Source organism: Rhinolophus hipposideros (assembly GCF_964194185.1).
Source record: "Rhinolophus hipposideros genome assembly, chromosome: 9".
Taxonomy (NCBI): domain Eukaryota; kingdom Metazoa; phylum Chordata; class Mammalia; order Chiroptera; family Rhinolophidae; genus Rhinolophus; species Rhinolophus hipposideros.
In genome coordinates, this window is record NC_138055.1 from 90,386,390 (window position 1) to 90,410,429 (window position 24,040).

Sequence of the window (24,040 nt, forward strand, 5' to 3'; positions counted from 1 at the left end):
ATTAGGCACCGTGCATCTCTTCTGATGTAGGATAAAGAGGCCTTTTATGTTTAGGGGAAAGTCTGTGTAGCCAGAGAGCCTATGGGAAGCCACAGCCTCCGAGTGTCTTGGTTGAGCCTTGCTGTAGGAGGACGGGCTTTACGGATATGTGTTTGTCTCCCAGGGGACTCGGGCCTCCTTAGAGCCAGGGTTGTGTCTTGAATTTTCTATCCCTACCATCAAAGCTGGTGCCTACAGACAGTGAACAAGAGTATTTATTAAAAGGAGTATTTTTCCTTTCAACCTTTAAAAAAAAACAATTCAGTGTTAAAATCCAAGCCATGGTTCGTGTGCAGTTACCGAGCCGGTTACAAGTTAGAGTTCACTTCATGTTAATGATTGCATTCCAACACACCCCCCTCTTCCCTTTTGAAGTGTTGCTGTGAGGAAAGGAGCAGTGCTCAGGGTTGACTTTCATTGTACTTCACTGTGGTGGTAAGCCTGCTCAAGCATGAAAGATAAGACGTCTTTGCTGAGCAGCACTGGACACCCTGCTCTTTGTACACACCGGAAGGACCGAGTTCCTGAGCACTGCCCTAGAGAACGCCAGGCCAGACCTCCGCAGCCTTGGCTCAGCACACAGCACAAGCGAGAGGGCAGGATCATGCTGGCTTTTCTTCAGGGAGGAGTAGCGTTGGGAACAGTCTTCGTTCAAGCCTGCTAATGCCTTTCATGTGTGAGATGGTGTTGCCACTTCCTCTGCTCTTGTCAGTGCCCCTTTTAGTTCTGAGTACACATATGTGCAGACATAACACTGTTGCACAGCAGCCGCTTATTTGGTAATGGCTAAAGCAAGCAATGGGCTCCTTGTCTTTTGAGAAAGCTTACCAAGTGGTGGTTTGTTTTGCAAGCGTTGTTCCTAAGTTTCTGTGTCAAAGTGTAGGAGCAGTTATGGCTCTTGCAAGGAGTTCGTGTGGCTGGTGCTTTGGTGGACACGGAGATTTCAGAGTGGTTTTAGACCAGTTGTCTTCAAACTTTTTTGATGACATTTTTTCTTACAACCCTGAACACACACACACACACACACACACACACACACGCACACACATCTACCTAAACTCACAAAAATATCAATTACACAACTTTTATAACCTAGTGCTTAACTGTCCGCTGTGACACAGTCTGATATGTGTTATCTTATTCTGGTTCATGAAAAAAATGCCCATCCAGACTCACTTGGTTGATTTTATCCCCTGGGTCATACCCAGAAGTTTGAAAAGCATTGCTGTAGATGATTTTGAAGGCAGTAGGGCTTGGTAGAGTTATTCTGATAGACTTCTGCACTTGATTGGTACTTTTGGGCCTGGGAGCTTTCAGAAGCATCCCCGACTTGCCTTTCCCGGCAGAAGAGGACAAGGCTTGGAGAGATGAACCTCTAGCTGACTAATTCTGGCTGTGGTTCCCCAAAATACTCGGCGAATTCATTAGCACCAATAACTGCCTTTTGTTTCCTCACGGCCACCTCTCACTCTTTCATTGTACCTCCTCCCCAGTCCCACTTCCACCCCAGGAACAGCTGTGGCTAAAGGGAAGATGAAATGTGTAAAATTGCTCCTTATCGCAACCGTGTCTAAAGAGGCCGCATTTAGGGAGATGTAAACAAACTAGCGCTGTCTGTTCCTAAATCACTTGGAAGCCAAGTCTGAGTGCCTTGCGGACTGCTGACCTGTGAAGCGGGGAGTCGCAGCAGGAGGCTGCTGCCTTTGTAACTGGATCTGTCTTCTGGAGCCGAGCTGTGCGGTCTGGTCTCGTGGGGCAGCATCCCAGAGTTGGAGGAACTGTCTTTTTCCATTCAAACAAGAAGCTAATGTTGCACCCTACTTGGAAATACTCAGTTTAGAGAATTACTGGTTCTGTGCTGTAATAGTTACTTCTTTTTTAGAATTGGATGGTTTTATTAACACAAATATAATGTGCGCACAAGCTGTCTATTCATTTTCTCGGCTGTGCAGCCTGGCATTGGGGTTGATGACAATGGCCAGCTGGGCTGCTCTTTCCACCATGGCTTTGTGGCTCTTTGAGGAGATGCTGTGACAATCTCAGCACAGAAGAGTCATTGCCCAGCAGCAGCAGCACAGGCTCCTTGGTGGTGTGGACCAGGAGCTCCCGTAAGCCGCTGGCAGCACGAGCTTGGTTTTCTTTTCCTCCCATCACCAGTGTTGGGCGTCAGGCTTGGGCCCCTGAATCTTCTGTGCACCCTATTGTGTGTCAGCACCCTGGGTTTCTGCCAGTTACGCTTAATTGTGACATACTGGTCTGACTGGTGCAGGGTGGACTTCTTGGTCCTCTTTTTGATGATCTTGGGCTTCATGAGGGGCCTGAGGGTGGCATGATGCCGCATAGGAGATGGCTGCCACCTCCGTAGGCAGCGCCAAGGGAGAGAGCTGTAATAGTTACTTCTTGTTCCTCATTTCTCTTCTGCATTTTTGCTTTATTCTTTTCTTGTGGTCCCCTAGGAGTATTTTTGGGCCTAGGCCTGAGCGGAATCATTCCTGCCTTGCACTATATCATCTCGGAGGGGTTCCTGAAGGCCGCCACCATAGGGCAGATCGGCTGGTTGCTGCTCATGGCCGGCCTCTACATCACGGGAGCGGCCCTGTACGCTGCCCGCATCCCGGAGCGCTTCTTTCCCGGCAAGTGTGACATCTGGGTGAGTATGATCGGGTGGTTCTCATGTGTACTTGTCCATCTCTTAGAGCGTTAGTGGCAGGCTGGGAAGTGAGGTAAGAGAAAAAGCTTTCTACTCGAACTCGAGAGCTCTTTTTGAGTCCTAACTCTCCCTCATTAGCTGTATTTCTCTGAATGATAAGTACAGCAGTAACTACATGTATTGAACACTTAGGTGGTGCCTGGCATGATACCGAGTGATCACATTCCAGAGACTACCTCACTTAACACATTAGCCCTATAAGGTGTAACGACCATTATCAGTGTTTTCATTTTGCAGATTGGGAGATAGGGCTTAGGGAAATTATATAACTTGTCCAGCGTGCCTGGCTGTTCAGTGTTTGGAGTAGAATTTTAATCATCAGGTTAGTCTCATACCAGCGTCTAAGCTCCTGTATACTACATTGTGCTGTTAAGTCATTTAGTCATTCTTTGTCTCAGTTTCCTCATTTATGAAATGAGGGTGATGGAGCAGGTTTTTAGCAAAGTCCTTTTCGGGACCAGATTTTTACATAGGTCCTTTTTGATCACCAAACTGTAGTGATTTGTAATGAGAGATCGAGTGTATATGTGAGTTTGGTTGGGATGGGAGTTAGACATAACTAGATTGTGGTTAATGGTAAGAGAGAAGGAAAGAGAAGGGGAAAGAAAACATAAGGGACCAAGGGAAAATTTGGTAAAAGAAGACAGCCTGAAACGTTTTGACCAGTGCAGAGTTGGAATGCTGTGTGACAGGAAGTCCGACCTGTGGAATTGTGTTGCGCGGCCTGTTGCTGATTAGTACCGTATAGTCCAAGTTGGTCATCTAGTCTCCTCTATCCGTAAAATGAAGATAATGCTTATTTAAGCAATCTTTTGAGCTTCACATTAGCCAATTTATCTCTCTGAGATTGCCTTCTCATAAATTTGACCTTGATATGGGAGATTTTTACCTTTTCCCTTGTTTTTGGGAGAATGAATTCCCTTTGGTTTCCTAGGAAACATCTCTTTGGATGTGCTTATGGATCCTTCTAGTTTACACTTTTAAAATCAATGTCTTTCCCTTGATAAGTATTGTTTTGCCGCTGTGATTTTTCATTTTGAGACCGTAATGAGAATAGTGTGATTTTTGAAGTGATGTTTGGTGCACTGAGCAATTTCATAATCCCTTTTGAGGTATGACCTAGCATTCAACAGAACAGCTTAAATCAGAAGTAACATCACGTTTGTAGACCAGCTTCTGACATGAGAAGGAAGTAAAAGGCTCTGCTTTCCTAGTCGTCTGTTGTTCATGCAATTCCAGAGCCACCATATCTCCTGGCCCTGTACCCAATCCTGGAAATCCCTTTCGTTTCCTAATAGAGAGCAACATTTAAATGGCCAGAGTCCATGACAAAAACGTCCATCAGCAGTGACGGAAACGCCCTCTGTGACTATAGCCCACTGCTAGGCATCAGGGGATCCTTTGTGGTCTGCTGGCAGGAGGGTCTGCCTACATTGTTTGCCCGAGGTCACCAGTACTCCAGTGTTAAGTGTGCACGTTTTCATGGCGAGACCTTAGTGGCAGCACCTTGATTTCTTTGGGGACAGCTGGCCTTCAATTCAGCAGAATGTGATATGCCTAATGGAGTTCCAAGACCTGTGGACACCTCGAATCTGAGCTCTGTCACACCAAGTCCCTGCCCTCCGCTCAGCAGAAATGATCTTAAGAACCTCAGCAGACCTTTAATAATGTATGGATTTCTCCCCCCCCCCCCTTTTGCCTCCAGTTTCACTCTCATCAGCTGTTTCACATCTTTGTGGTTGCGGGAGCTTTTGTTCACTTCCATGGTGTCTCAAACCTCCAGGAGTTCCGTTTCATGATCGGCGGCGGCTGCAGTGAAGAGGATGCACTGTGATACTTAGCAGTAGCCAGGACCCCGACCCCGACCCAGGGCCTGCAGCCCGCAGGCCTCCCTTACTGGCCTCTGCTGCCCATACCACAGGAGCCGCAAAACTCTGACAGCCTCATGGGTTTCGTGACTCCCCAGGGGTTCCACATGGCACACAACTGAGGAGAGAAAAACAAAAATAAATCATACCTCAAAGGAAGAAGTGCATCAATTGGGAGGAAAGGAGAAACGGCCCTGACCCGCCGTGTTCTCGGGATTCCCCGCTCGAGGGCTCTGCACAGACCCTGGCAACCTGGCTTCTGGCCCATGTCGTATTTCTCTGAGAAACAGGTTAGCGGGGGGTTCATTCTTGTCCCTTTCTCTCCTTTAAACAATAACACAAACCAATTTAGCTGAACATTTATATCCTGTTAAGGGATGGGAGTGTGATTTTAGATGCTCTTTTGGGAGAACAAAGAAATTAATGTAAATAAGATTTCTAACTTACTGTTTAAATAAGAATTTATATAAATGTTTAAAACATTGGGGTAGGGGAGGGAGGGAGAATTTTTGTATAGATTGAAACATGCAAGTACCACACACTGTTCCAATTTTGCACAAAGTGACTGTCGGAGGATCAGGTGATAGCCCCAGAATGTATGATGCCTTGGTGCACCCAGGTGCCTTCTAGAGGCTGACACACCTTGGACCCCGGGGGCGGGGCTCAGAGCACAGCCCCAGCCCGGTGATCACATGACCACTCATGCCTGAGCTCCTGTGGGAGTCCTGAGGTGGAAGGAGGTGGTATGTGTTTTCTCAGTGGAAACTGCACATGAATGGCTAATAGGATGTGTCAAAGGCTAGTTAAGCTGTCGTGTTGCAGACTGACTTGTCACTATGCAGATGGCCCTCTCTAAGGAGTGGAGCCACCTGCTTGGGAAAGTCAGTTATGCTGGCGAAAGGTTGGTGGAGACAGTGGGAGGAGCTCTGGACATGTTAGCAGGGGGGCTGAGGTGACTACTTCCTGGCATCCTGTTCAATTTGGTGGTGATTTTTATCTGATTGCAGGGATGCGCCAGCTTCCCATGTCCTTGTTATGGAGCTTTAGAACACTCTGGAAATTTTCCTCTATTAAAATCACTGCCCTAACTACCTTTCCTCCTCCTGGGAATAAAGGTCAGCCTTTCCCTGGAATCGTAGTCACTGGCATGGAGCCAGCCACAAGAGATTCTGCCTTGTCACGTGCCTCCTGAGCTCACTTCTGTAGATTGGGGGGTGTCTCCTTGGCACTAGGGAAGACAAGTGTCACCTCTGGTCCACTGTCATGGTGAGCCTCAGTATGACACACACGTCAGCCCTCTTTGAGTTCAAGAAACAATTGAACTCATGGAAAGCAGGCCCAATACCCACCATGGAGTTATTAGCATTCCCTGAATCCTGTTTCTAAAGGGGTGACAAGGGGAGACGTTTGAAAAGGAAATTGTATGTTATTGCCAGGGAGTCTGGTAGAATCTTTAAAACTGATTTGAAGAGCCGCTGGAAGTAAAGGAAAGATTGCTTATGTCCAAGAGGCTACCGGTCTGGTGTAAGGAGAGTGGTGGGGGAGGCTCTAGCTCATAGAATTCTGATCTTGGCTCATAGGTGAACCTCCCAAATAGCACTTGATTCTTAGGTTACTTACTGTCATCCAAGACTTGGTGATTGAGTGACACCCTGGGGACTGTGGGTATTAGGATTAGATACTGAGGCCCTAAGTGTAGGTCAGGCATCCTTGGCGGGGTGTTTGGAAATATGGGAAGGGCATCCTGTTTATTCGGTTTATTCTTGGTTCTTTTTCTCCTTTCTCTCCCCTTCCAATCTCCAGCAAAAGCTGGGGACCAGGAAGAAAGACTCCATTGTAGAACTTGGCAGGAACCTAAGAGTATTTTGGTTCTGGGTAAGGTCACTGCCCTGGGTGCTAGGTGGACCCAGCCAGACTCAGTGCCTGACCGACTGCAGAGCAGTATTACACCCCAAGGAAGCAGACCGGCGGGCACTGGCCTCTGGAAGGGTACTTACTGAGCTATGCGAAAGCAGCAGCATCTATCAGAAGCCAGGCTTGCTCTTCGGTCGTGCACTTGGGGACACGCGCTACAAGATGCAGCCCTGAAGCATCGCCAGCAGAGGTAGCCGTCACCCCACACCCCACAGGAGCAGTGGAATCTGGTTCAACATTAGCACAAACCCTTGGGGAAAATGAAGTTTAACATCAGCTGTATAATCCAGTAAAAACCTCCCTCTTGCCGGTGTGTGTGTCTGTGTGTGGAAGTGAGTGTGCCCCTTTATACGTGTGTGTCTGCACCTCACTACCAACAGCCTGACTGCACTGGCTCCTGCAGTGCCCGCTGAGAACTCACCAGGTTGGCGCCTGAATGCCTTACTCTCAGCAGTCTGAGGCTTGCTTGCTCTGTGCAGATTTTTAATTTTCTTTTTTGGCCCTAGGCTGATTAGGACCTCTGAAGCTTCATTCTATGACCATTAAATAGTGGCCTTTTTCAGTATTTTTCCCCTTCCCCTTTATACATTGCTGAAGCCACAAAGCACATTTTCGGGGATCATAGAAGATTGGGGTTTCAGAAAGGCATCTGTGCAATGGTTTCATTCACCTGGGATTTCCCTACTTGCTGTATTCTCGACTTCTAATAAAAAAACCCAAATGGAATATCAACTTGTATAGTGTGTTTTTTTACTGTCTCAGCTTACCTCCTCATGCCTCTTGACACTTCTTACTTGAAGCCTTATTTCGACACTGAAGCTTAAGGAATTTTCAGGAACTTTCCAGTCTGAGTGTACAAGTCAAAGTGCTTATGTCCAGCTCACTCCCCCCACCTCCTTTCGGACCAGGTGTAGAATGGAGGGGAGAGCTAACTCCAAGGGGGCAGTTCCTAATTTATTATTACAGTTCATCAAAAGAATACCTAAGATGTTCACGTTATGTCAAGGGATCTGTTAAAGCGCTCTTGATGTCTCATCATCGTAGCCGCTCACATTTCACAGGTGAGAAAACTGAAGCTTAGAAAGGTCAAGGCTGGTGGCCACCATTCTTGTTAAATAGTCTCGTGTATATTGACCTAAAAGTTTTGGGGATTGTTAACCCTTCTATGTAATTTAAGAAGAGGAATCCCACCCCTTTTGCCTTAGGTAAATTTAGTTTTTCTGGGGAATTTCCAGTATTGGGATAATGTGTCCACTCTGAGTTCTCATTTAAGCACAGATAAAACTTAAGGGTTTCCCTTATATTATCTGGGTTTAGAGCACCGGATGACATTCTGCTCTGGAAAAAGTAATCTGAGGCCTACCAATAACCCACTTGGTCTTTTCCTAGTCTTTTTCTACATGCTGTATATGCTCCCTTGCTCAGGTGAGGTCCGTGGCTATTGTAAAGGAAATAGGTAAGGACAAGTTTGAATTTTGACTTTATTGAATGCTAGGGCTCTGTGTGGCCTAGCGAAGCCTCTGGGCCGTGCTGCCCTAAAATTACCCCGGAAATAATATCCTTGTCTCTAGAATATTTTGCTTCAGGTACAGTACATCCTGTATTTTTCTTCCCTCAGTGGGAATGAACTGTGGCCCACCATTCCCTGTGTCCTAACTTTTCCTGCCTTAAGCCATGACTTGGTGAGACAAGCACAGTCTGGCTCTTGTAATTTCTGCCCCTGATGGCATGGAGCATGCTTGGGGACCCAGGAAGCAGGCGATCAAGCTGCAGGACCCCCAAAGCCTTACTGCCCCCCAGCCATCCCTGTTCCGGCTGCGCTGCCTGGAAACAGGATGATCAGAGCCCAGTTCTACCATTTCCCTGGTGACAAGCAAGATTTCCCCAGCTTCTGTTTTCTCACCTGTTGAACGGCTTATAAAATATCCTTTGCATCTTTCCCTGAGAAGCTCTTACAGATCAGCATTTCTCAAATTTCCCATAGTGATTGGCTGGCTGGCGTTTATGCCAGACTTGCTCTAATTCCCCCCCTTTGTGGTCTGTGACCCTCTTCCCCTATATTTACTTTTCTGACTTTAAGATATGTCCATTCCCCCTTGTGAACTCAAACTGCATTGTGAAGTGGCTATTGAAGCATTCTATCTGAAAGCACTTAAAATACACAAAATTATTAGGTGGATTTAGTAGTTAATGTATCTCTGTACTGAAGAAGGAGGGCCTGATGGCAGCCTTGAGGTCTTGGTCATCCAAAGATGTGCAGCATTTGTAAGAAAAGAGATTTCAAGATTCTGTACCCCAGGCTCTTGTCATTTATTAAATGCCTTTGGTTTTAATTTGTTCAAACCTGAAATCAGGGTGATGGCTCGCTAGCTTTAACAGGCTGCCACCTGCTGTCCTTGAGCGATTTTGTTAAAAGTAGAGGAAGAATAGTTCTGACCTCCAAGGCAAGACTTCTGGGTGAAGAGCAAAGCTAGTTTACAGAGGTGGTCTTCTGGCCATTGGTTCTGAAGGGATTTCCGGGCCTTATAGTCCACTCCTGGCCACACAGAGGTGAAAAACAAGGCCAGGATCTCCCCCAGCACCTTCTAAGCTTAGTTTAAAATTACATGGCTAAAGGAGTTGGTAATTGCCTGAGAATGCTCTCACTGCTTGGGTTGGGAAGGAGAGCCTTTCAAAGCCAAGCCTGGCTGGTCCCAGAGACACCAGCAGTGTGGGAGACTGTGGTTGAGGTCAGATGCTGGCCCAGAGAGGTGGTGGGGGCCGTGGCCCTGGAAGGGGGTGGGGGCCTGGAGCAATGCTTGGGAAGTGCTCGTGCTGCCATGCCTGTCACAACGAGGTCTAGCTCCGAGCCACGGCAGCCAAGGGGACCGGAGGAGGGGCTTCTCGCTGCTTTGGAACCCACCTGCGCCAGGTGGACACCTGTGACCTATTGTTCCCGGTATCCAAACTGTAATTTCTTTCTCCCCTCCTCCATGAAATAACGTAATAATAATAATAGACATATTATGTGAATATCACAGTCAAACCTCACAATACACTTCCAATAGTTTAGAGCCAATTTTCAACTATGCTTCAGTTTCTTGGTCTGTAACATGCGGCTAAATGCTAGTACCCAATTCAGAGGGGAGTTGCGCGATTGAGAGTTAATACCTGTTATTTACCTGGTACATGTAAACCATAGCTATTCCTAGCATTATTCTGCCACTTAAATGGGCTGAGTGAGTGAGCTTGAGTTGGTCTCTTTGAGGTTCGATTTCTCCAACTGTAAACAGGCTGTTGTTACCCTACCTCTCAGGATTGTTGTGAGACTTAAATAGTGGAAGTCTCCATTGTGTGGAAGTACCATTGTGTGGTTGATAATACAAGGCATTTTAAAACTATCATAATGTGTTTTATTGAACTGGCTTACTCTAGACAGAAGTGGGCCAATTACTGGTGGGATACTTGTACATTGAAGTTGCAGTGGGCTGAGAAGGCGGGTCCTTCAAGGCCTGCTGTCTCTCATGAGCCAGGTCTGGGGGAGGGAGGAGGAAATTCCAGGGCAGCAAGACCCTGGAGATGGTGTTTGTGTGGAGAGTGAGTTCCCAGATTTAGCTTCCTTCCCTGTGGACTCTGCTTGGCAAATTGGTTCCCAAAATTTCCATCCCAGGAACAGAGCCAGTGGTCAGAAAAAGACCAGCGTGGGACTTGGCCCTCCTGGGGCACCTGGAGCTGGCCCTCAGGAGACCCCTCCCCTTGCCACTGGGAAGGACTGCTCTTTTCCCTGGGACTTCTCCGCTTGGCCCAGCTATTCCTATGGCTTCCGCTGAGCTCGCATTATCTTCCACTGCACCAGCTTCTTACCCTGTCGGCTTCTTAGATGCAAAATTTCCTTTGAGTTAGGACTTTGCAAAAAGGTTTTTAGAAGTTTTTTAATAGCAATATTTTGCAGATATCACATGCAGCCATGTTCATGCAAAAGGATTGTGGGTCTTTCCCATTATGATTCACTGCCTGCCTTTCTCTCTCTGCCTTTCTGTCTCTCTGTCTCTCTGTCACTCTCTCTGTCACTCTGTCACTTTCTCTGTCTGTCTCTGTCTCTGTGTCTCTCGCTCGCTCTCTGACACACACCACACAACTTTTTGGGGCAGCAGAAAGAAACCCAGCTGCCCTCACCATTCCTCACTTTGAGGAAGCTGTGTTTCAGGTGGGGGCTTGTTCTTGCCTTTGCCTCGTTTCTGCTGTTGGTCTGCTTCTGTTTCTCCTTCTCAGTACCTTTAAGTCCTTGGCTTCTACTGAAGACCAACCAGGTTCATTAGAAACAGCTGACCCTTCCTTTGGCTGGGTCTGGACTTCTGGAGAATAGATGGAACTAAATTCTTTTGTCTTGGTCCAAGTTGAGCTCATGCTAGACTCCCGGAAAGGAGGTAGAAAGGATAGGAGAATGTCCATGGGGATGGGGTGGGTGGTCCCAGGCTCCCTGGAAGGTCTTTGGGAAGCGGTTTCTGGTTCCATCCAGCGATCTTGGGAGGCAGGGACCATTAGCTCAAGATGGAATGAGCACTGACCTGGCTGATAACCCAACTACAGTGAACTGGATCCCACATCAGTTGCTGACTCTTTAAAATGTCTCTGGAAGGATCACCTTGTCAAAACAGATCAGACTGGGTGGGTGTCACCGCAGGAGCTGGGACGGTAGTACCCAGGCACAAAGAGGCAGCAGGAGCAGGGGGGGCGAGGCTGGGATGTCCGAGGTGCCACCACAGTCCTGGGCGTTCTCCTGCGAACCCAGAGCAGATGTGAGAGGGCAGCATTTAAGGTGATGTCCCTCTCCAGCCAGAGGAGGCAAGGAGTCGGGAGGGGGCTCTAGGACTAATAGGGGCCAAAAGCTGGGGAAGGAGGGAAGTTCCACGAAGTAGAGGAAGCACTGCCACCTTTCTTATACCCTCTACCCTGTAGGGGTCAGGAGAGGCTGTACACTCAGCCCAAGAGCTGGGTGCAAGACTTCTCTGCTTGGCCCCCACCTTGCAGTGGCTGTGGGGCCATCCTTTCAGAATGACTTCAGGAGAGCCATCAACTCTGGGCGCAGCTTGATGTGGGTTATTTGTGGCAGCCATGTCTAGCGCAGATGAGAGCGTGTAAAGTGCCCAGTTGAGGGCCTGCCACGTGGTGGGTGCTCGATAAACTCGGTTACCACTGGCGTTATGCACACAGTGGTTTCCTCCTGCTTGCCCAGATCATTCGGAGCTGAGCACAGCAGCAGTGAGGACCATATGGGGAGGCTACAAGTTCATTTACCAAAGGCCCGCGCCCTGGGAACGGCGGCTCTGTAGAAGGCCCCTTGGGTCCTGGCTGACTTACTACTACTTGAATACACGTGCATGAATGCATTCCCAGGTGTCCACGCACAGATATCTGCAGGTGTGCGGACACAGTCCCGGAGCCAAGGATTTGGGGGTGAAGACAAAGCCCCCCCCCCCTGCTAGCCCCACCTCTGGATGGAAGGCATGGCAGGAGTCCGGCCGCCGGCGGAGCTTCTGGGAGCGCGTCCTGTTACACTTGACAGAGGCATTATGTGCAGAATTCACTGTTAAGGAGAACATCTCATGACAGGCGCTCCTCCTGGAGAATAAATTCTGGAAAAGCCTACCCCTGGTGGGACAAGCTGCCTTGCAAGTGGCTTCCGGGGTCAGGAGGCAGCACCCCGGGGCCTGGGGGGAGGGTTGGAGAACAAATAATGATGCTCTCCGTGGGGGAGGTGGGCTAGGAGGCTGGCCTTAGCCTCCAAATCGGAGCCCTGGCTCCTGCACTCCACTCCTTCCCGGCCCCGCGCATCCGGGAAGACTGGAAGGATATATTTGACTTCAGTAGCCTCCTGCAGGACTGGCGGGAACATGCTACAGTCACAGGTGGGATCTGTCACCAGGAGGAGAAGGCTGCTATTGGGAACCTGTTGCATCACAAATATCCTGCAGTAAAGAGAGGTGGGGTCACGGAACTTCTCCATGGAAGGCTTGACATTGGGCTTCCAGGGAAGAAACTTCTGGAGACTTTAGTGTGGAGTTAGGGTGGTAGGGGAAGAAATGGAACCGGGAGGCAGTTCAGATCAGGGGCAGCTGCAGGAACAGTCCTGGGCAACTGAGTCAGTCCAATTGACTTATTTTACCCACAAGCCTTTGCAGTTGTGCTGCTCCTTTCCCAGCAGATTGGAGAAAGTGAGGAAGTCCGAATGGGGACATTTTTGAGAGCAAAAGTAGTTGTTATTTAATATATGCAGGGACAACAGGCATAAATCAGAGCTGTCTCAAGCCAACAGGGATGTGTGGCTGTCCTGGCTTTGGGTGTGTGATGGGGACAGGCCCTGTGGGGAAGATGCAATGTCAGCCTTGGCCACAAGGTGGCACAGTGCTCCGCTCTTGTCCCAAGACAAACCACTGTGTTAAGGTTTAAAACCCTGCCCAACCTCATACACTAGTGAGAGATGGAAACTTGACTCTGCCTGACGGCCAAAGTTGGAGGTGTTACACTATAAAATAATTTGCTTAAAGTCTGGGGTCTCTCGGGGACATCCTGGGAAGCCCTGGAGAATGGAGGCTGGCCAAGGGGACACCCTAGAGGACGCCATTGCCTCTTGGCCTAGGACAGAACTTCCCGAGGTCAGGGGTGGGAGTCAGCAGGACAGAACTCTCACTCAGGCCTCCTGCCTCCCTGGCCAGGGCCTGGCAGAGCGGGGAAGCCAGCAGCCTCTCCATGGGAGAAGGCCTGAGTCCAGGCTCGGCCACGCGGGCTCTCGGCCTGGGAGTGGAGATGCCCGAGGTGGTCTGCCGATGCCAGCAGCCCTCCTCCCACCCGCCCACCCCTGGAGCATGTGCAGGCTTTCCCGGTCGTTCCTCTGAACAGACAGGTTTTGAAGGCAGAGATGACTTGTTTCTTTCCTCAAATCTACCTTGCCTTCCAAAGTCTTGCTGATGAGTTGAGCTGGCATGGCCTGACACTGAGCTGCCATGCAGAGGTGAGACACACACTGAACTGTGGGATCATTTCTCCCATCTGGGTGGCTTTGGGGCCTGGGGGTGGGGTCGGGGGTTGACTTGCTGACAGACGATCTGCCTCAGAGCACCGTTGCCCAGTCACCCTAACAGCGCATCAGGTTCTTCACTGTCCCCAGTCGGTCTCCTCCCTCATGCCGTCTGCCTCAGCCTGTCTCCTTCAGGAAACAGAACTCTGGAGCGTGGCCTTTCACTTAGAGCACCCGTCCTTTCCCCTACTTTGGAGCCGGCTACTTGTGGGTGGCCCAGCCCTGCCCTGAGGCCGGAGGCTGGCAGAGCTGCCTCAGGTCTTACTTCTGGCAGGCCCCACACTGAATGAGCCCGTTGGCCTCCTGGACAGCCCTCTGGTGCACAAACACAGGGTACTCCGTGTCGCAGGGCTGCAGCACGTCCTGCTGCTTCTGCTTGTGGGCTGCAGGGAGACAGAGGTGCAGAGGGGAGAAAGGGTCACTGAGTTGGAAGGGCCTTAGAAGCTGTGCTGCGGGGAGAAGCACGTGATGGAACACAGCTTTGGCTGCCCAGGACATAGGGCCCAGCACAGGTTGGGCACAATGTCACACGAGGCCAGGATGTCACAGGGTGTGGTGTCACATGGAGCAGTGGTATCCCAGCGTCAGTACTCCAGCACAGGTGCGGCCACCACGCAGTGAGATGCCCCCTAGCCCACTGCAGGTGGCTCCCTGTTAGAAAGCTCTCAGGACATGTGAAGCACAGGTGGGCTGGGAGAAAACGGGGAGGGAAAAGGAACAGAATAAACAGTGCATCACAGTGAAAAGGGCAGCAGAGGGCGCCAGAGGCCTTGGGTGTCAGCTGTGTGTGATTGACACATAGCCCCATGACCTTGGGAAGCCACTTCCGGACTTTGGAAGCCAGTATCCTCATTGTAAGCTAAGGTTGGGGCGGGGGCGGCAGTGCCTCTTCTCAAAGGCTCCTTTCAGCACTTAGATGTCCCCGGTCTGAGAGGAAAGGAGAGCAGTAAGAGTTCCAAGGTGTGGCTTGGGGGAGACTATAGCCCCTTAATCCCATCACCCCACCAATTCATCTGCGGGCAGGTGACATTTTCTCAGTTCTAGCTAAAGTGCTCTGTGAGTACAGGTGCTGGACGAGCCCTGGGCCTGCTCTCTGGTTCCTGCCGCCGGCCGGGTGAGAACATAGCAGGAAGCCCAGCGCCTGGCTGCCAGGGGCTGGAGGAGAGCTGGGCGAAGTGGGGTCCTCAATGTGTTGAGTCTCCAGCTTTTGGGGCCCTCAGTGCATGTCTGTGTGGTGCACTTGCGTCCCCTCAGAAAGGACTCAGCACGAAGAAAAGTAGAGCCCTGGGAGGCCACCCTGGGTGTTCACTCCTGAGGGGCGCAAACAGCACACAGGGCCCACTCACAGGCCGAATGGCATTATTTTTGTTCAAAATCACAGCGCTGTTTTGTTAACACAGTACTAGTTCTTCAAGGCACTTTCCACGCCTTTCCTTTTGTTCTCAGGGCCTGTGTGTGAAATAGACAGGGCAGGCGACATTCGCCCATGCTGCAGATGTGACCTTTTGCAGGGTCACAGAAGGCTTACGTGGGGAGCTATGGTTTCCTTAACTCCCAGACCCAGCGACTTCCCACCAGACCTGATGGCAAGAGGGGAGGCCAGTCTGCAGCCGAGAAGTCTCAACAGGGAGGAAGAACCACAGCGTTAAGCTGGGGGTCCGCACACGTGGTCAGGCTTCAGCTCGGCGCTCCAGGCCCCCTCAGGATGCCAGAGTGGGGGCTCTGGCTGATGCCTGCAGATGCTGGCCCCTGGCTCCTCCCCTTCCGGGCCAGTTACATTGGCCGCGTCCCCAGTGGGGGCTGGCTCAGGGCGCCTATCTGCCCTCTCAGCTGAGCTGCTTTGTGCAGTAGGTCATCTCAGTGGTAAAAAGAGCAACCATGCAAACAACGACAGGCTGAGTGGCTTCCCCGCAGTCACACAGCTGGGAAGGGGCATCAGGGCCTGCTCCCAGCTCAGGCCCTTGGACACCCGGCCCAGTGCTGTCTCACAGAGGACCTGGATGATGGGCGTGACCCGGCCTGCAGGGCAGGGCGGGAAGGAGCTCCAGGAACAGCTGCCCTGAAGATGAGAAATTCTGATCAAGCGGAATGAGGGAGATCATTCTCAGCTTGTGCAAGATGCAGCCACTGGCAGAGGGGCACTGTGTCCCCCGCCTTGTGTCCCCATGCAGAGGGGAGGAGGGGCCTGCTTCTAAATGGGTGGTGACACCTGGTTCCTGGTTGCTGTCACAAACACCAAGTGCCTGTGAACTGCCCCCAGAGTGGTCCTGTGAAGACTGTGGGGTGTGATTTCCAAAAGGAGTCTGGAAACACAGCCGGGAACTGGCCACGTGAGCTCAGGGGCAACGACGCCTCCAGCCGCCCAGAGGTGGGAGCACAGCCAGAGAGGACATCAGGAAGCCAAACTCTGTGAGAAAGAAGGGACAGGGAGTGCAGCCCAGGCAGTGGAGAAGTGGCAGAACCCATGGAAAAGGCTCTGTAAGCATGGAGGGTTGAGCAAAGCCAGCTAAGGCAAGATAGTCCTGAGTGGTACGGGAGCCCTGGGCCATCCATGGAGTGGAGGCCATCAAAGTCCTTTTGCATTTCAGGATCAGCTGGCCTCATTGTCCTGGAGGTGTGGTCCAGAGTCACCGCTCGCTGACAGTGAGAACATTTCTTTGCTTTGTGGTCAGGCCTTTGGGGGGCACTGTCCTTAGATAGACGGTCACCGGATGGACATACATTATCCTAGGAGTGTCCCAGTGATCAGACAAGGCCCCTGCCTGCCACCCACGTAAGCCGAGCACTGCTGAGGGCTCGGGAGACACCTGAGCTGACAGCACCACTATTTGTGCTCCATGGGGTGACCTGGTGGCCACTCACCTGCATGTGGTCACAGCACTGGATCACATCACCCATCCCTCTTGGAGTTGTAAACGTTCTCACCCGCCGAGGTGGATGGAGTGTCCCACCCTCCCTGGGGTAGCACTGTCTGTGTGTGGGATGAGGTCTGGGCTACGTCCCCAACCCTAAGGAGTGCGGCTTTAAACTGGGAGAGGCCCCGAGTCAGGCGTGCCCCAGGATGAGGGGAACTCAGACCCCTGAATGCACCCCTTTAATGGAGAGCTGAGGACAGGCCACTAGCAGCTCCTGCCACCCCAGCCACCCCGCTGCTCCTCAGCGGGCGCTACTTACAGTGATGGAACACAGCTTTGGCTGCCCAGGACATGGGGCCCAGCACAGGTTGGGCACAATATCACACGAGGCCAGGATGTCACAGGGTGTGATGTCACATGGGATGAATGGTGTCACATGGAGCAGTGGTGTCCCGAGATGGTATGATGTCACACACAAAGGTGAGGGCAGCCAGGAGTACGAGGCAGGTGATGAGAGAAGGCCAAGCAGGATGAGACATGAACAATGAACTCTCCAGAGTCCCCATCCCCTCTGTCTCCCACCCGGAGGTGACAGGTTTCCCACCAGCTGACTGCAATGGCATTTGTATCAAACACACGGGGCCGAGCAGTCGCATGTGCTCACCCGCGGCCCCGCTGTCCGCTTGCCAGGAGCCCCAGGCACTCCACTCCATTAGGAACCTGTCAGACAGAACTGAAATCGGAGACCTGCACCTTGGAGCCCCAGCTGGTCCCTGGTCCAGGCCCTGTTCTCTAGGGTACCTTTCTCCCCCTGAGGGCTCCTGGGTGAGCAGACAGGTGCCCTCGGCAGCAGCACGAAGGAGAGGGCCCAACACACATGGTCAGTTCTCCCTGGGACCTTGCCTTCCTCCCCTGGGGTCGTGGGGACCTCAGACACCCTGGCTCAAAGGGCTCCTTCAGAAGCCACACCCGCGTGAAGTCCCCCAGCCCCCAGCCTCAGCCCCCCACTCACAGCAAGAGCTCATCCATCAGCCATCTGGTCATAGTCAGGAAGGCAGAGATGGGCTGGGAAAGAGGGGACATAGGCTGACCCCAGGTCTGGGGACGGTGCTCCCCTCAGCACCACCATTAGAGACCACGACCCTAAGCTGCCCCCTCCGGCCACCCCCTCCCCCCTTCTCAGCAAGGGAAGCCTGGAAAGCTGAGATATCGGGGCAATTGATGTTGCAGTGCAGACATCTTGGGTTGGACATTCCATCAGGAAGGCCAGGCAAAGCCTCAGCCTGCCGAGCCACTTGGTGACGTTTCTAGGATCCCTGCTGATCTGCGTGACCACACTGGGAGGTGAGGTGATGCCAAGAAAGGAGCTACAGTCTACTACTCTCTGCAGAGGGCCTTTATTTCATGAGCTGCCAGAATAATTCCCTGAAGCCCCAAGGCTCAGCCCTGCGGGGCTGGGGTGGGAGCAGGCTGCATGCAGGGCTCCCGGTGCAGGCAGAGGTGGGAGAGGACTTTTGGCCAGAGTCAAGAGTGGGGCCAGATGCTTGAGGCTGGTGAGACCCGGGACCAGATGACCTCATTTTAGGGAAGGTGGAAGGGATATGTGGGGTGACACTCACGCTGACCAGGGGCCGGGCGGCACTGTGGTGGTGACTTGGGGGTTTGCACATGGCCTGGTAGTCGTACATGGTCACTCTGAAAACCAGAGACAGCATATGGCGAGTCCAGACCTTCCCCCGCCCGCCACCCGCTGCCCTGCCCCAGGGTGTCTGCCGCAGGGTTTTCATTCACCCGGGTTCCTGACTGTGCGTGAGTTAGGACGAGCAGATCAGAAGACAGCATGTGCCAAAAGAAAACGAGTAGCAAATTTGGTTTTCCTTCTAAGGACCCGCATGACCTTTTGCCCCTCCGCACCTCATGTCAAGTCCCTGTCTTCAGAAGTGTTGTTTTTGCGCCTCTTTGGGGCTCTCACTATGGATTTTTGAAGTCAAGATCCTGAGGTCTGTCTGGACTGGTTAGCATGAGATCCTGCCTTTTCTGTGTGTACTCGGACTGGGGAGAAGCAGGCCCCACTTACTGGCTGAACACCCCGGTGCTGAGAAGCTGGGTCATAAGAGCGCCGTCCACTTCCCCCAGAAATCTTCCCGTCTGTGGGGTGGGGGGAGCAAAGGGGGGGAAGGAAAGAGAGAGGGAGCAGGGTGGAGACATCTAAACCTACCACCTTGGCCCAGTGCTCATTTCTGAGCTCCAGACTTCAGCGACCAGTTGGGTCTTCCCTTCAAATGCCCTTCAACATAATCAAAATGGGATCCATCCCACCCTCTCTCCTCCCTTTAACCTGGTCCCCTGCCATATTCTCATCTCTGTGCTTTTTAAACACTAAGTTATAATCCATTATTTGGCTATAAAATCAATCTAGGGGCTGCAGTCACTTTTTTTTTTTAAATTCCTTTGAACAAATCAGTGTGAACCACTTGCTGTAAGGTTAAGCAAAGTTTTGTGAAAGTTGATTGTATATATGCGTGCGCGCGCTAGGTCAGATGTAAAATGTATTTCTTTCTGTGGGAAATGGTCACAAAATGTTCAAAAGTGTTCTCTGTCTCTTACACTGGATAAATAGGTCGGAGAGCTCTGGAGCTGCGTTTGATTTCCCCACCCTCGCCTCCCTCCCGCATCCCTGCCACCAGCACCCCTCTTTTTCAGTTAATCAGTGTTTCCTGTGGATCTGTCACTCACCATCCCGACTCCGTGGATGGTGACTTAAGCTAAGCCCTTGTCCTGTCCGCAGAGCACTGCGCCCTCGTACCTGGGCTCTCCCTGTCCCCAGTCACAGCTGCCAGATGGTCCTCACAAACAGCTGGGATTTTGTCACTCTCTTCTTTGTTTCCTAGAACAGGAATCCACTCGTCCCAGCGCCCAGCCCCTCCTGACTACCCAGTAAGCCAACCTGGCTAGGCACCTGACATGGTAGCAGGGCATGTGCCAAGCCCACGCGGCCGGGTCGGCTCCCCCTCACCCTGCTGTGCCCGCCAGCCTCACTGCTGTACGGGCCTCCCACCTGCCCTGCCTCTTGCTCCCACCATGGCAGAGTGGAAGAGCTCGGACCTAGGTGCTGGGTTTTTATTCAAATCCTGGGTCTGCCACAGCCTGCTGTGTGACGTGGGCAGGTTGTTAGAAGGATCGGTGATAACGTGTGCCAGGCACCTGGCCCACAGTGCGTGTGGGGTACTGGCGGCCAGCGTGAGCAGGAGCCGTGAGGGCCGTGGCTCTTCTCCCGGCCTGACCAGCCTCCCTCAGTCCTCACTCCAAGGAGCTGTCGTCCTCCGAGTCCCTGCACTCTCACCTTTCCAGTCACAATTCATGCCTCTTTCCTCCCTGCTCAGAAACTGATGGGCTCCTGACAAGAGCGCACAGCAGGCAAATGAGCGGTGAGAGGACAGGATCTGCAGGCTTGTCTGAGCTCTGCTCCCTCTGTGCCTGGAGGGCCCATGTGTTCTGACTGGGGGCCTGAGAGGCTTGTTTGCGAGGGCAGGGGACAGCAGGGGGACAGCAGGGGGACAGCAGGGGGACAGCAGGGAGCAGCTGAGGGCATTCCAGGGAGAGGAGGGCCAGCAGGAAGGTGAGGGGCCTCCGACCGCCTGTTCCTCAAGGTGCAGCCTGAGCCACCGAGGCCCTCCCGTGGCAGGGATCCCTCAGCTGGGATCACCCTTTGCTGCCCAGTTACTGTGCGTGGTCCCGCATTCCCAGGAGCGGGGTCCTCGCGGGCAGGAGTCCTCCCTGCTCCACGGAGCGCACGGTGCCTGGCTCACAGCAATCAGTGCGTGTTTACTGAAGGAACGCGGCCAGCAGGCAAGGGAGTGAATGCATGCTGTGAGTATTCTCCCTGGGAAAGTGCTGAGCTGGAATCAGGCTCCTGATGAGGCTGGCCCGAGTTGCCCTCACCCTGTCTCCTTTTCCTCCCTAACTCTACACTTATTCACCCAAAAGCCTGTTGTGCAGACACTTGATTCTAACAAAGGGGGGTTCCTGAGAGTAAGACAAGCTCTTAGACACTGGAAAAAATGTATCCTCTTCTGTAAATAAACGACTGGATTTCTAGGACATGTCACTCTGGCAGAGAATATATCCATCCTCCCCTTCTGTAGGGGGCCATCCCGACTTGATGGTAGCAATATGCTCAAGTAAAAGACTACACTTCCCAGACGCCCCTGCAGCTGGGGCTGGCCAATGAAATGTGAGCAAAGATAAGGGTGGGACTTCCGGGACTCGGTTTAAAGGGAGATGACTCTGCAGGGTGCTCCTTGGTTATGTCTGTCGCCCTCCCCCTTCTTCTGGTCTGGAAAGGGGACAAGAAGGCAGCAGCTCCTATAGCCGTGTTGTGGGGACACTGGGTCACCACAGCACACCAGGCCTGGGCTGCCTTCGTCCATTCTGTATGTGAGAGAAAAAAGCCCTTTAGTGTGTTTAAGTCACCGTGGTGGGGAATCCATTCCTCCCAGCAGAACACAGTTCCTGGCTGACACAGTGTCATTTGAACTGAGAGGGAATCAGTGCCTCAAATAAGTGAATTGGTCAAATGTCCTGAACCTGCAGAGCCAAGGTCCAAACACTCAACCTTGGCCCTGTGAATGCCGGCCCCGCAGGCGGGGGGGGGGGGGGGGGGCGCGGGGCACCGCGGCGGGGGGAGGCGGGGGGGGCGGGGGGGCACCGCGGCGGGGGGAGGCGGGGGGGGCGGCGGGGGGCGGGGGGGGAGGCGGGGGGGGGGGAGGCGGGGGGCGGGGGGGAGGCGGGGGGGGGGAGGCGGGGGGCGGGGGGGAGGCGGGGGGCGGGGGGAGGAGGCCGGGGGGGGGGCGCGGGGCACCGCGGCGGGGGGAGGCGGGGGGGGGGTGCGGCGGGGGGGGGAGGCGGGGGGCGGGGGGGGCGGGGGGGCACCGCGGCGGGGGGAGGCGGGGGGGGGCGGCGGGGGGCGGGGGGGGGCGGCCGTGGGGGGCGCGGGGCACCGCGGCGGGGGGAGGCGGGGGGGGGCGGGGGGGCGGCGGGCGGCGGGGGGGGGCGGGGGGGCGGCCGTGGGGGGCGCGGGGCACCGCGGCGGGGGGGGGCGGGGGGGCGGGGGGCGGCGGGGGGACGGGGGGGGCGGGGGGCCGGCGGGGAAGGCGGGGGGCGGGGGGGGCGGGGGCCGGGGGGGGGAGGGGGCGGGGAGAGGCAGCTTCCTCCGGCCGGGCCGGCGCGCTCCCCCGCAGGCCCCCTCACCCCGCGGGCCGAGCGCCGCTGTCGCGGGCGGTGCGGGCTGCGGTGCCCGGGCTGGAGCGCAGGGCTGCGGTCTGCACGGAGGCGGGTGGGCGAGGTCCCGCGGGCGCCACCCGGGAGCGCGGGGCGGGGAGCGGCGGGCCAGCTGCGGCCCAGAGCACAGAAGCGACGCGTAGCGCGGGCTTGGGCGAGTTGGCACGCGCGTGGGGAGGGGGACCCGAGGACGAGCGGGGGCCGAACGGAGCGAAGGTCGCGAGGCCTCCTCGGCTAGGGACAGCCCCAGTGTCCTCTTCTCTACCACCGGGCAGTTCGTCCCCTCCAGGCTGTGAGGACTAAACGCGTGACCACGGTGGGACCACTGCGCGGCCCCTCGGGGCTCCAGTCCTTTCAAGCCTTCCCGCTGCACCGCCAAGTGCCCCGCCCCCAACTGCCTGCTCCCTTGACAAGCACCTCTGGCCCCACAGCGGGGCTGCAAAGGGTGCAGTGGGTGCCCGCCCCGTGCTCTCGGAGAGCCTCGGCCGCCATCAGCCATCTCGGTGGCACCGAGCTACACAAGCGAGACGCCCTGGGCCCAGGAAGGCGGAGCGGGGGAGGCCAGGGGCGTGCTGGGCAGGCAGTGGGCGCGGGCCTGCGGGGGCAAGCTCGGGGGAGCACCAGGGCTGGGGGCCGAGGGGGCCGAGGCTCCTCCTGCACCCGCCACACGTGGCAGTGGTGTGAACACGGCCTGTCACCCCATGTGGGCACGGAGGACAAAGGGCTTAGACAGACCGGGAAGGAGAAGGGGAGCCAAGGCAAACAGGACCGGGGCCCAGGACAGGTACGTCAGAAGCCCTGTGAGGGCAGCAGTGTCGCCTGGGCTGAGGACCCTGCCCGCCCTGGTGAGGCAGGAGGTGCTGTGCTTTCTGAGCAATTCAGGCACTTAGGGAGAGCCACCACACTGGGGTGCCTGATTTTGTAGCTCCGCTGCCCCTGTGAGGTTCATTTGAAGCTCCAGTGTGTGGGTGCTATTCACAGGCAAATGACAGGACTCAGAGTCCCCAAATCCAAGGTGACAGATCCACTGGAGACATTACAAAGATCTACAGAGCTGTTGTCACTTTCCTTGCCCCAGATGTCTGCCCTTTTTCTAGGCCCCAAACAGAGGGGCTGTAATCCTGTCATTTGTAGCTCTTTATGATAAGAATGAGCCCGGAGCTGGCAGAGAGGCTCAGTGGGGCCACGCGTCTAACCGTAGGCCTGGAACACCACCAGAACCAGGAGGGTGCCAGGCCCCTTGAAGCCTAGGCATAAAAGGGAATTGGGGGAAGGCGTGAGCTGGGGAGAGGGCCAGGTCATGTGGCCCTTGGGGGCACTTGGCTGTGTTTAGGGTAGGGCAGGTTTGGGTGGGTGGGTAGGAGCGTGGGGTAGTACGATTCTGAGATGATCCCCAGTGGGCCCAGACTCTTGACAGTCGTGCCCTTGTGTAAGCCCATCCCCCTGAGTGTAGGGTTGACCTAGTAACTTTCTTCTAGACAATGGAACGTGGTAAAAGTGACCAGATGTCACTCCTGAGATGAGGTTCCCAAGACTGTGACTTCTGTCCTGCCCTCCTCTCTCTGCTCGTCTTGGCTTGCTCGCTGCGATGATGCCAGCTGCCATGTTGACAGCTGCCCTCTGGAGAGGCCCACCTGGCACCTGAATCCTGCCAGCAGCCAGGAGTGAGCGTTGGAGCTCAGCCTCCTCTAGTCAAGCCTTGAAATGACTTGAGTGGAGCAGCCTTGGCTGACAACTTAATTGCAGTCCCTGAGCCAGACTTACCCAGCTCAGCCTTACCCGGATTCCTTATCCCCAGGAACTGGGAGATAGTAAGTCTTGTGGTTTTAAGCCATTACATTTTGGGAGTAATTTGTTATGCAGCAATAGATAACTGTTACATAGCTACTGAATGAATAAGTTAAAAAAAAAAAAAGCAAAAATGGATGGATAGACAGCCTGGCCAGGACACCTGCCAGGTGCTGTGTATAGCGCTGGTCTCTGGCCTGGGTATTACTCTTCTAGTGCCTTCTCATACCCAGACATGTGGTCCATCATACTCAGGCCACAGGGTCAGAGCTGTCCAGAGTGAGGAAAGAGGAGCCCTGTCAAGATATTGCCACTGCCAGAGCCCTGACACTAGCCTTGGAGCTGAACCCTGGGGTCTGGAATACTGGGCCTTGGTTTTCAGGGTCCTAGAGGCATGGGTCCTCATTCTATAAGACTCAGATCAGCACAGCACGGTGAAGGAGCTCTGCCCCGCGCAGGAATAGAGTGACCTGGGGTAGGCGCTTGGGCAGGAAGGAGTCTGACTACCCAGGTGACCTTGACTTGCAGC

At 53.9% G+C, this 24,040-nt stretch overlaps 2 protein-coding genes across 9 annotated transcripts in view; one reads left to right on the forward strand and one right to left on the reverse strand.

Moving 5' to 3' along the window:
- ADIPOR2 (adiponectin receptor 2) overlaps nt 1-7,262 on the forward strand; it is a 71,127-nt gene extending 63,865 nt beyond the window's left edge. For 3 of the 8 annotated variants that reach the window (XM_081061226.1, XM_081061228.1, XM_081061227.1), the window contains exons 7-8: nt 2,496-2,689; nt 4,455-7,261. In XM_081061226.1, the coding sequence (XP_080917352.1) occupies nt 2,496-2,689; nt 4,455-4,583 (323 nt within the window). In that variant the 3' untranslated portion in view covers nt 4,584-7,261. Of the gene's footprint in view, nt 1-2,495; nt 2,690-4,454 lie in introns of all 8 variants that reach the window. The other 5 variants (XM_081061229.1, XM_081061230.1, XR_013994096.1 and 2 more) reach the window with 4 other exon arrangements.
- A 3,162-nt stretch (nt 7,263-10,424) lies between these two features.
- The window catches only part of CACNA2D4 (calcium voltage-gated channel auxiliary subunit alpha2delta 4), a gene marked incomplete at its 5' end in the record, with an annotated part of 135,071 nt that continues 121,455 nt past the window's right edge, over nt 10,425-24,040 (reverse strand). The window contains 9 exons of the mRNA XM_081058997.1: nt 10,425-11,290; nt 12,003-12,097; nt 12,367-12,479; nt 13,854-13,971; nt 16,763-16,783; nt 17,108-17,163; nt 17,456-17,508; nt 18,063-18,138; nt 18,521-18,591. Of these exons, the coding sequence (XP_080915123.1) occupies nt 11,186-11,290; nt 12,003-12,097; nt 12,367-12,479; nt 13,854-13,971; nt 16,763-16,783; nt 17,108-17,163; nt 17,456-17,508; nt 18,063-18,138; nt 18,521-18,591 (708 nt within the window). The 3' untranslated portion in view covers nt 10,425-11,185. The remainder of the gene's footprint in view (nt 11,291-12,002; nt 12,098-12,366; nt 12,480-13,853; nt 13,972-16,762; nt 16,784-17,107; nt 17,164-17,455; nt 17,509-18,062; nt 18,139-18,520; nt 18,592-24,040) is intronic.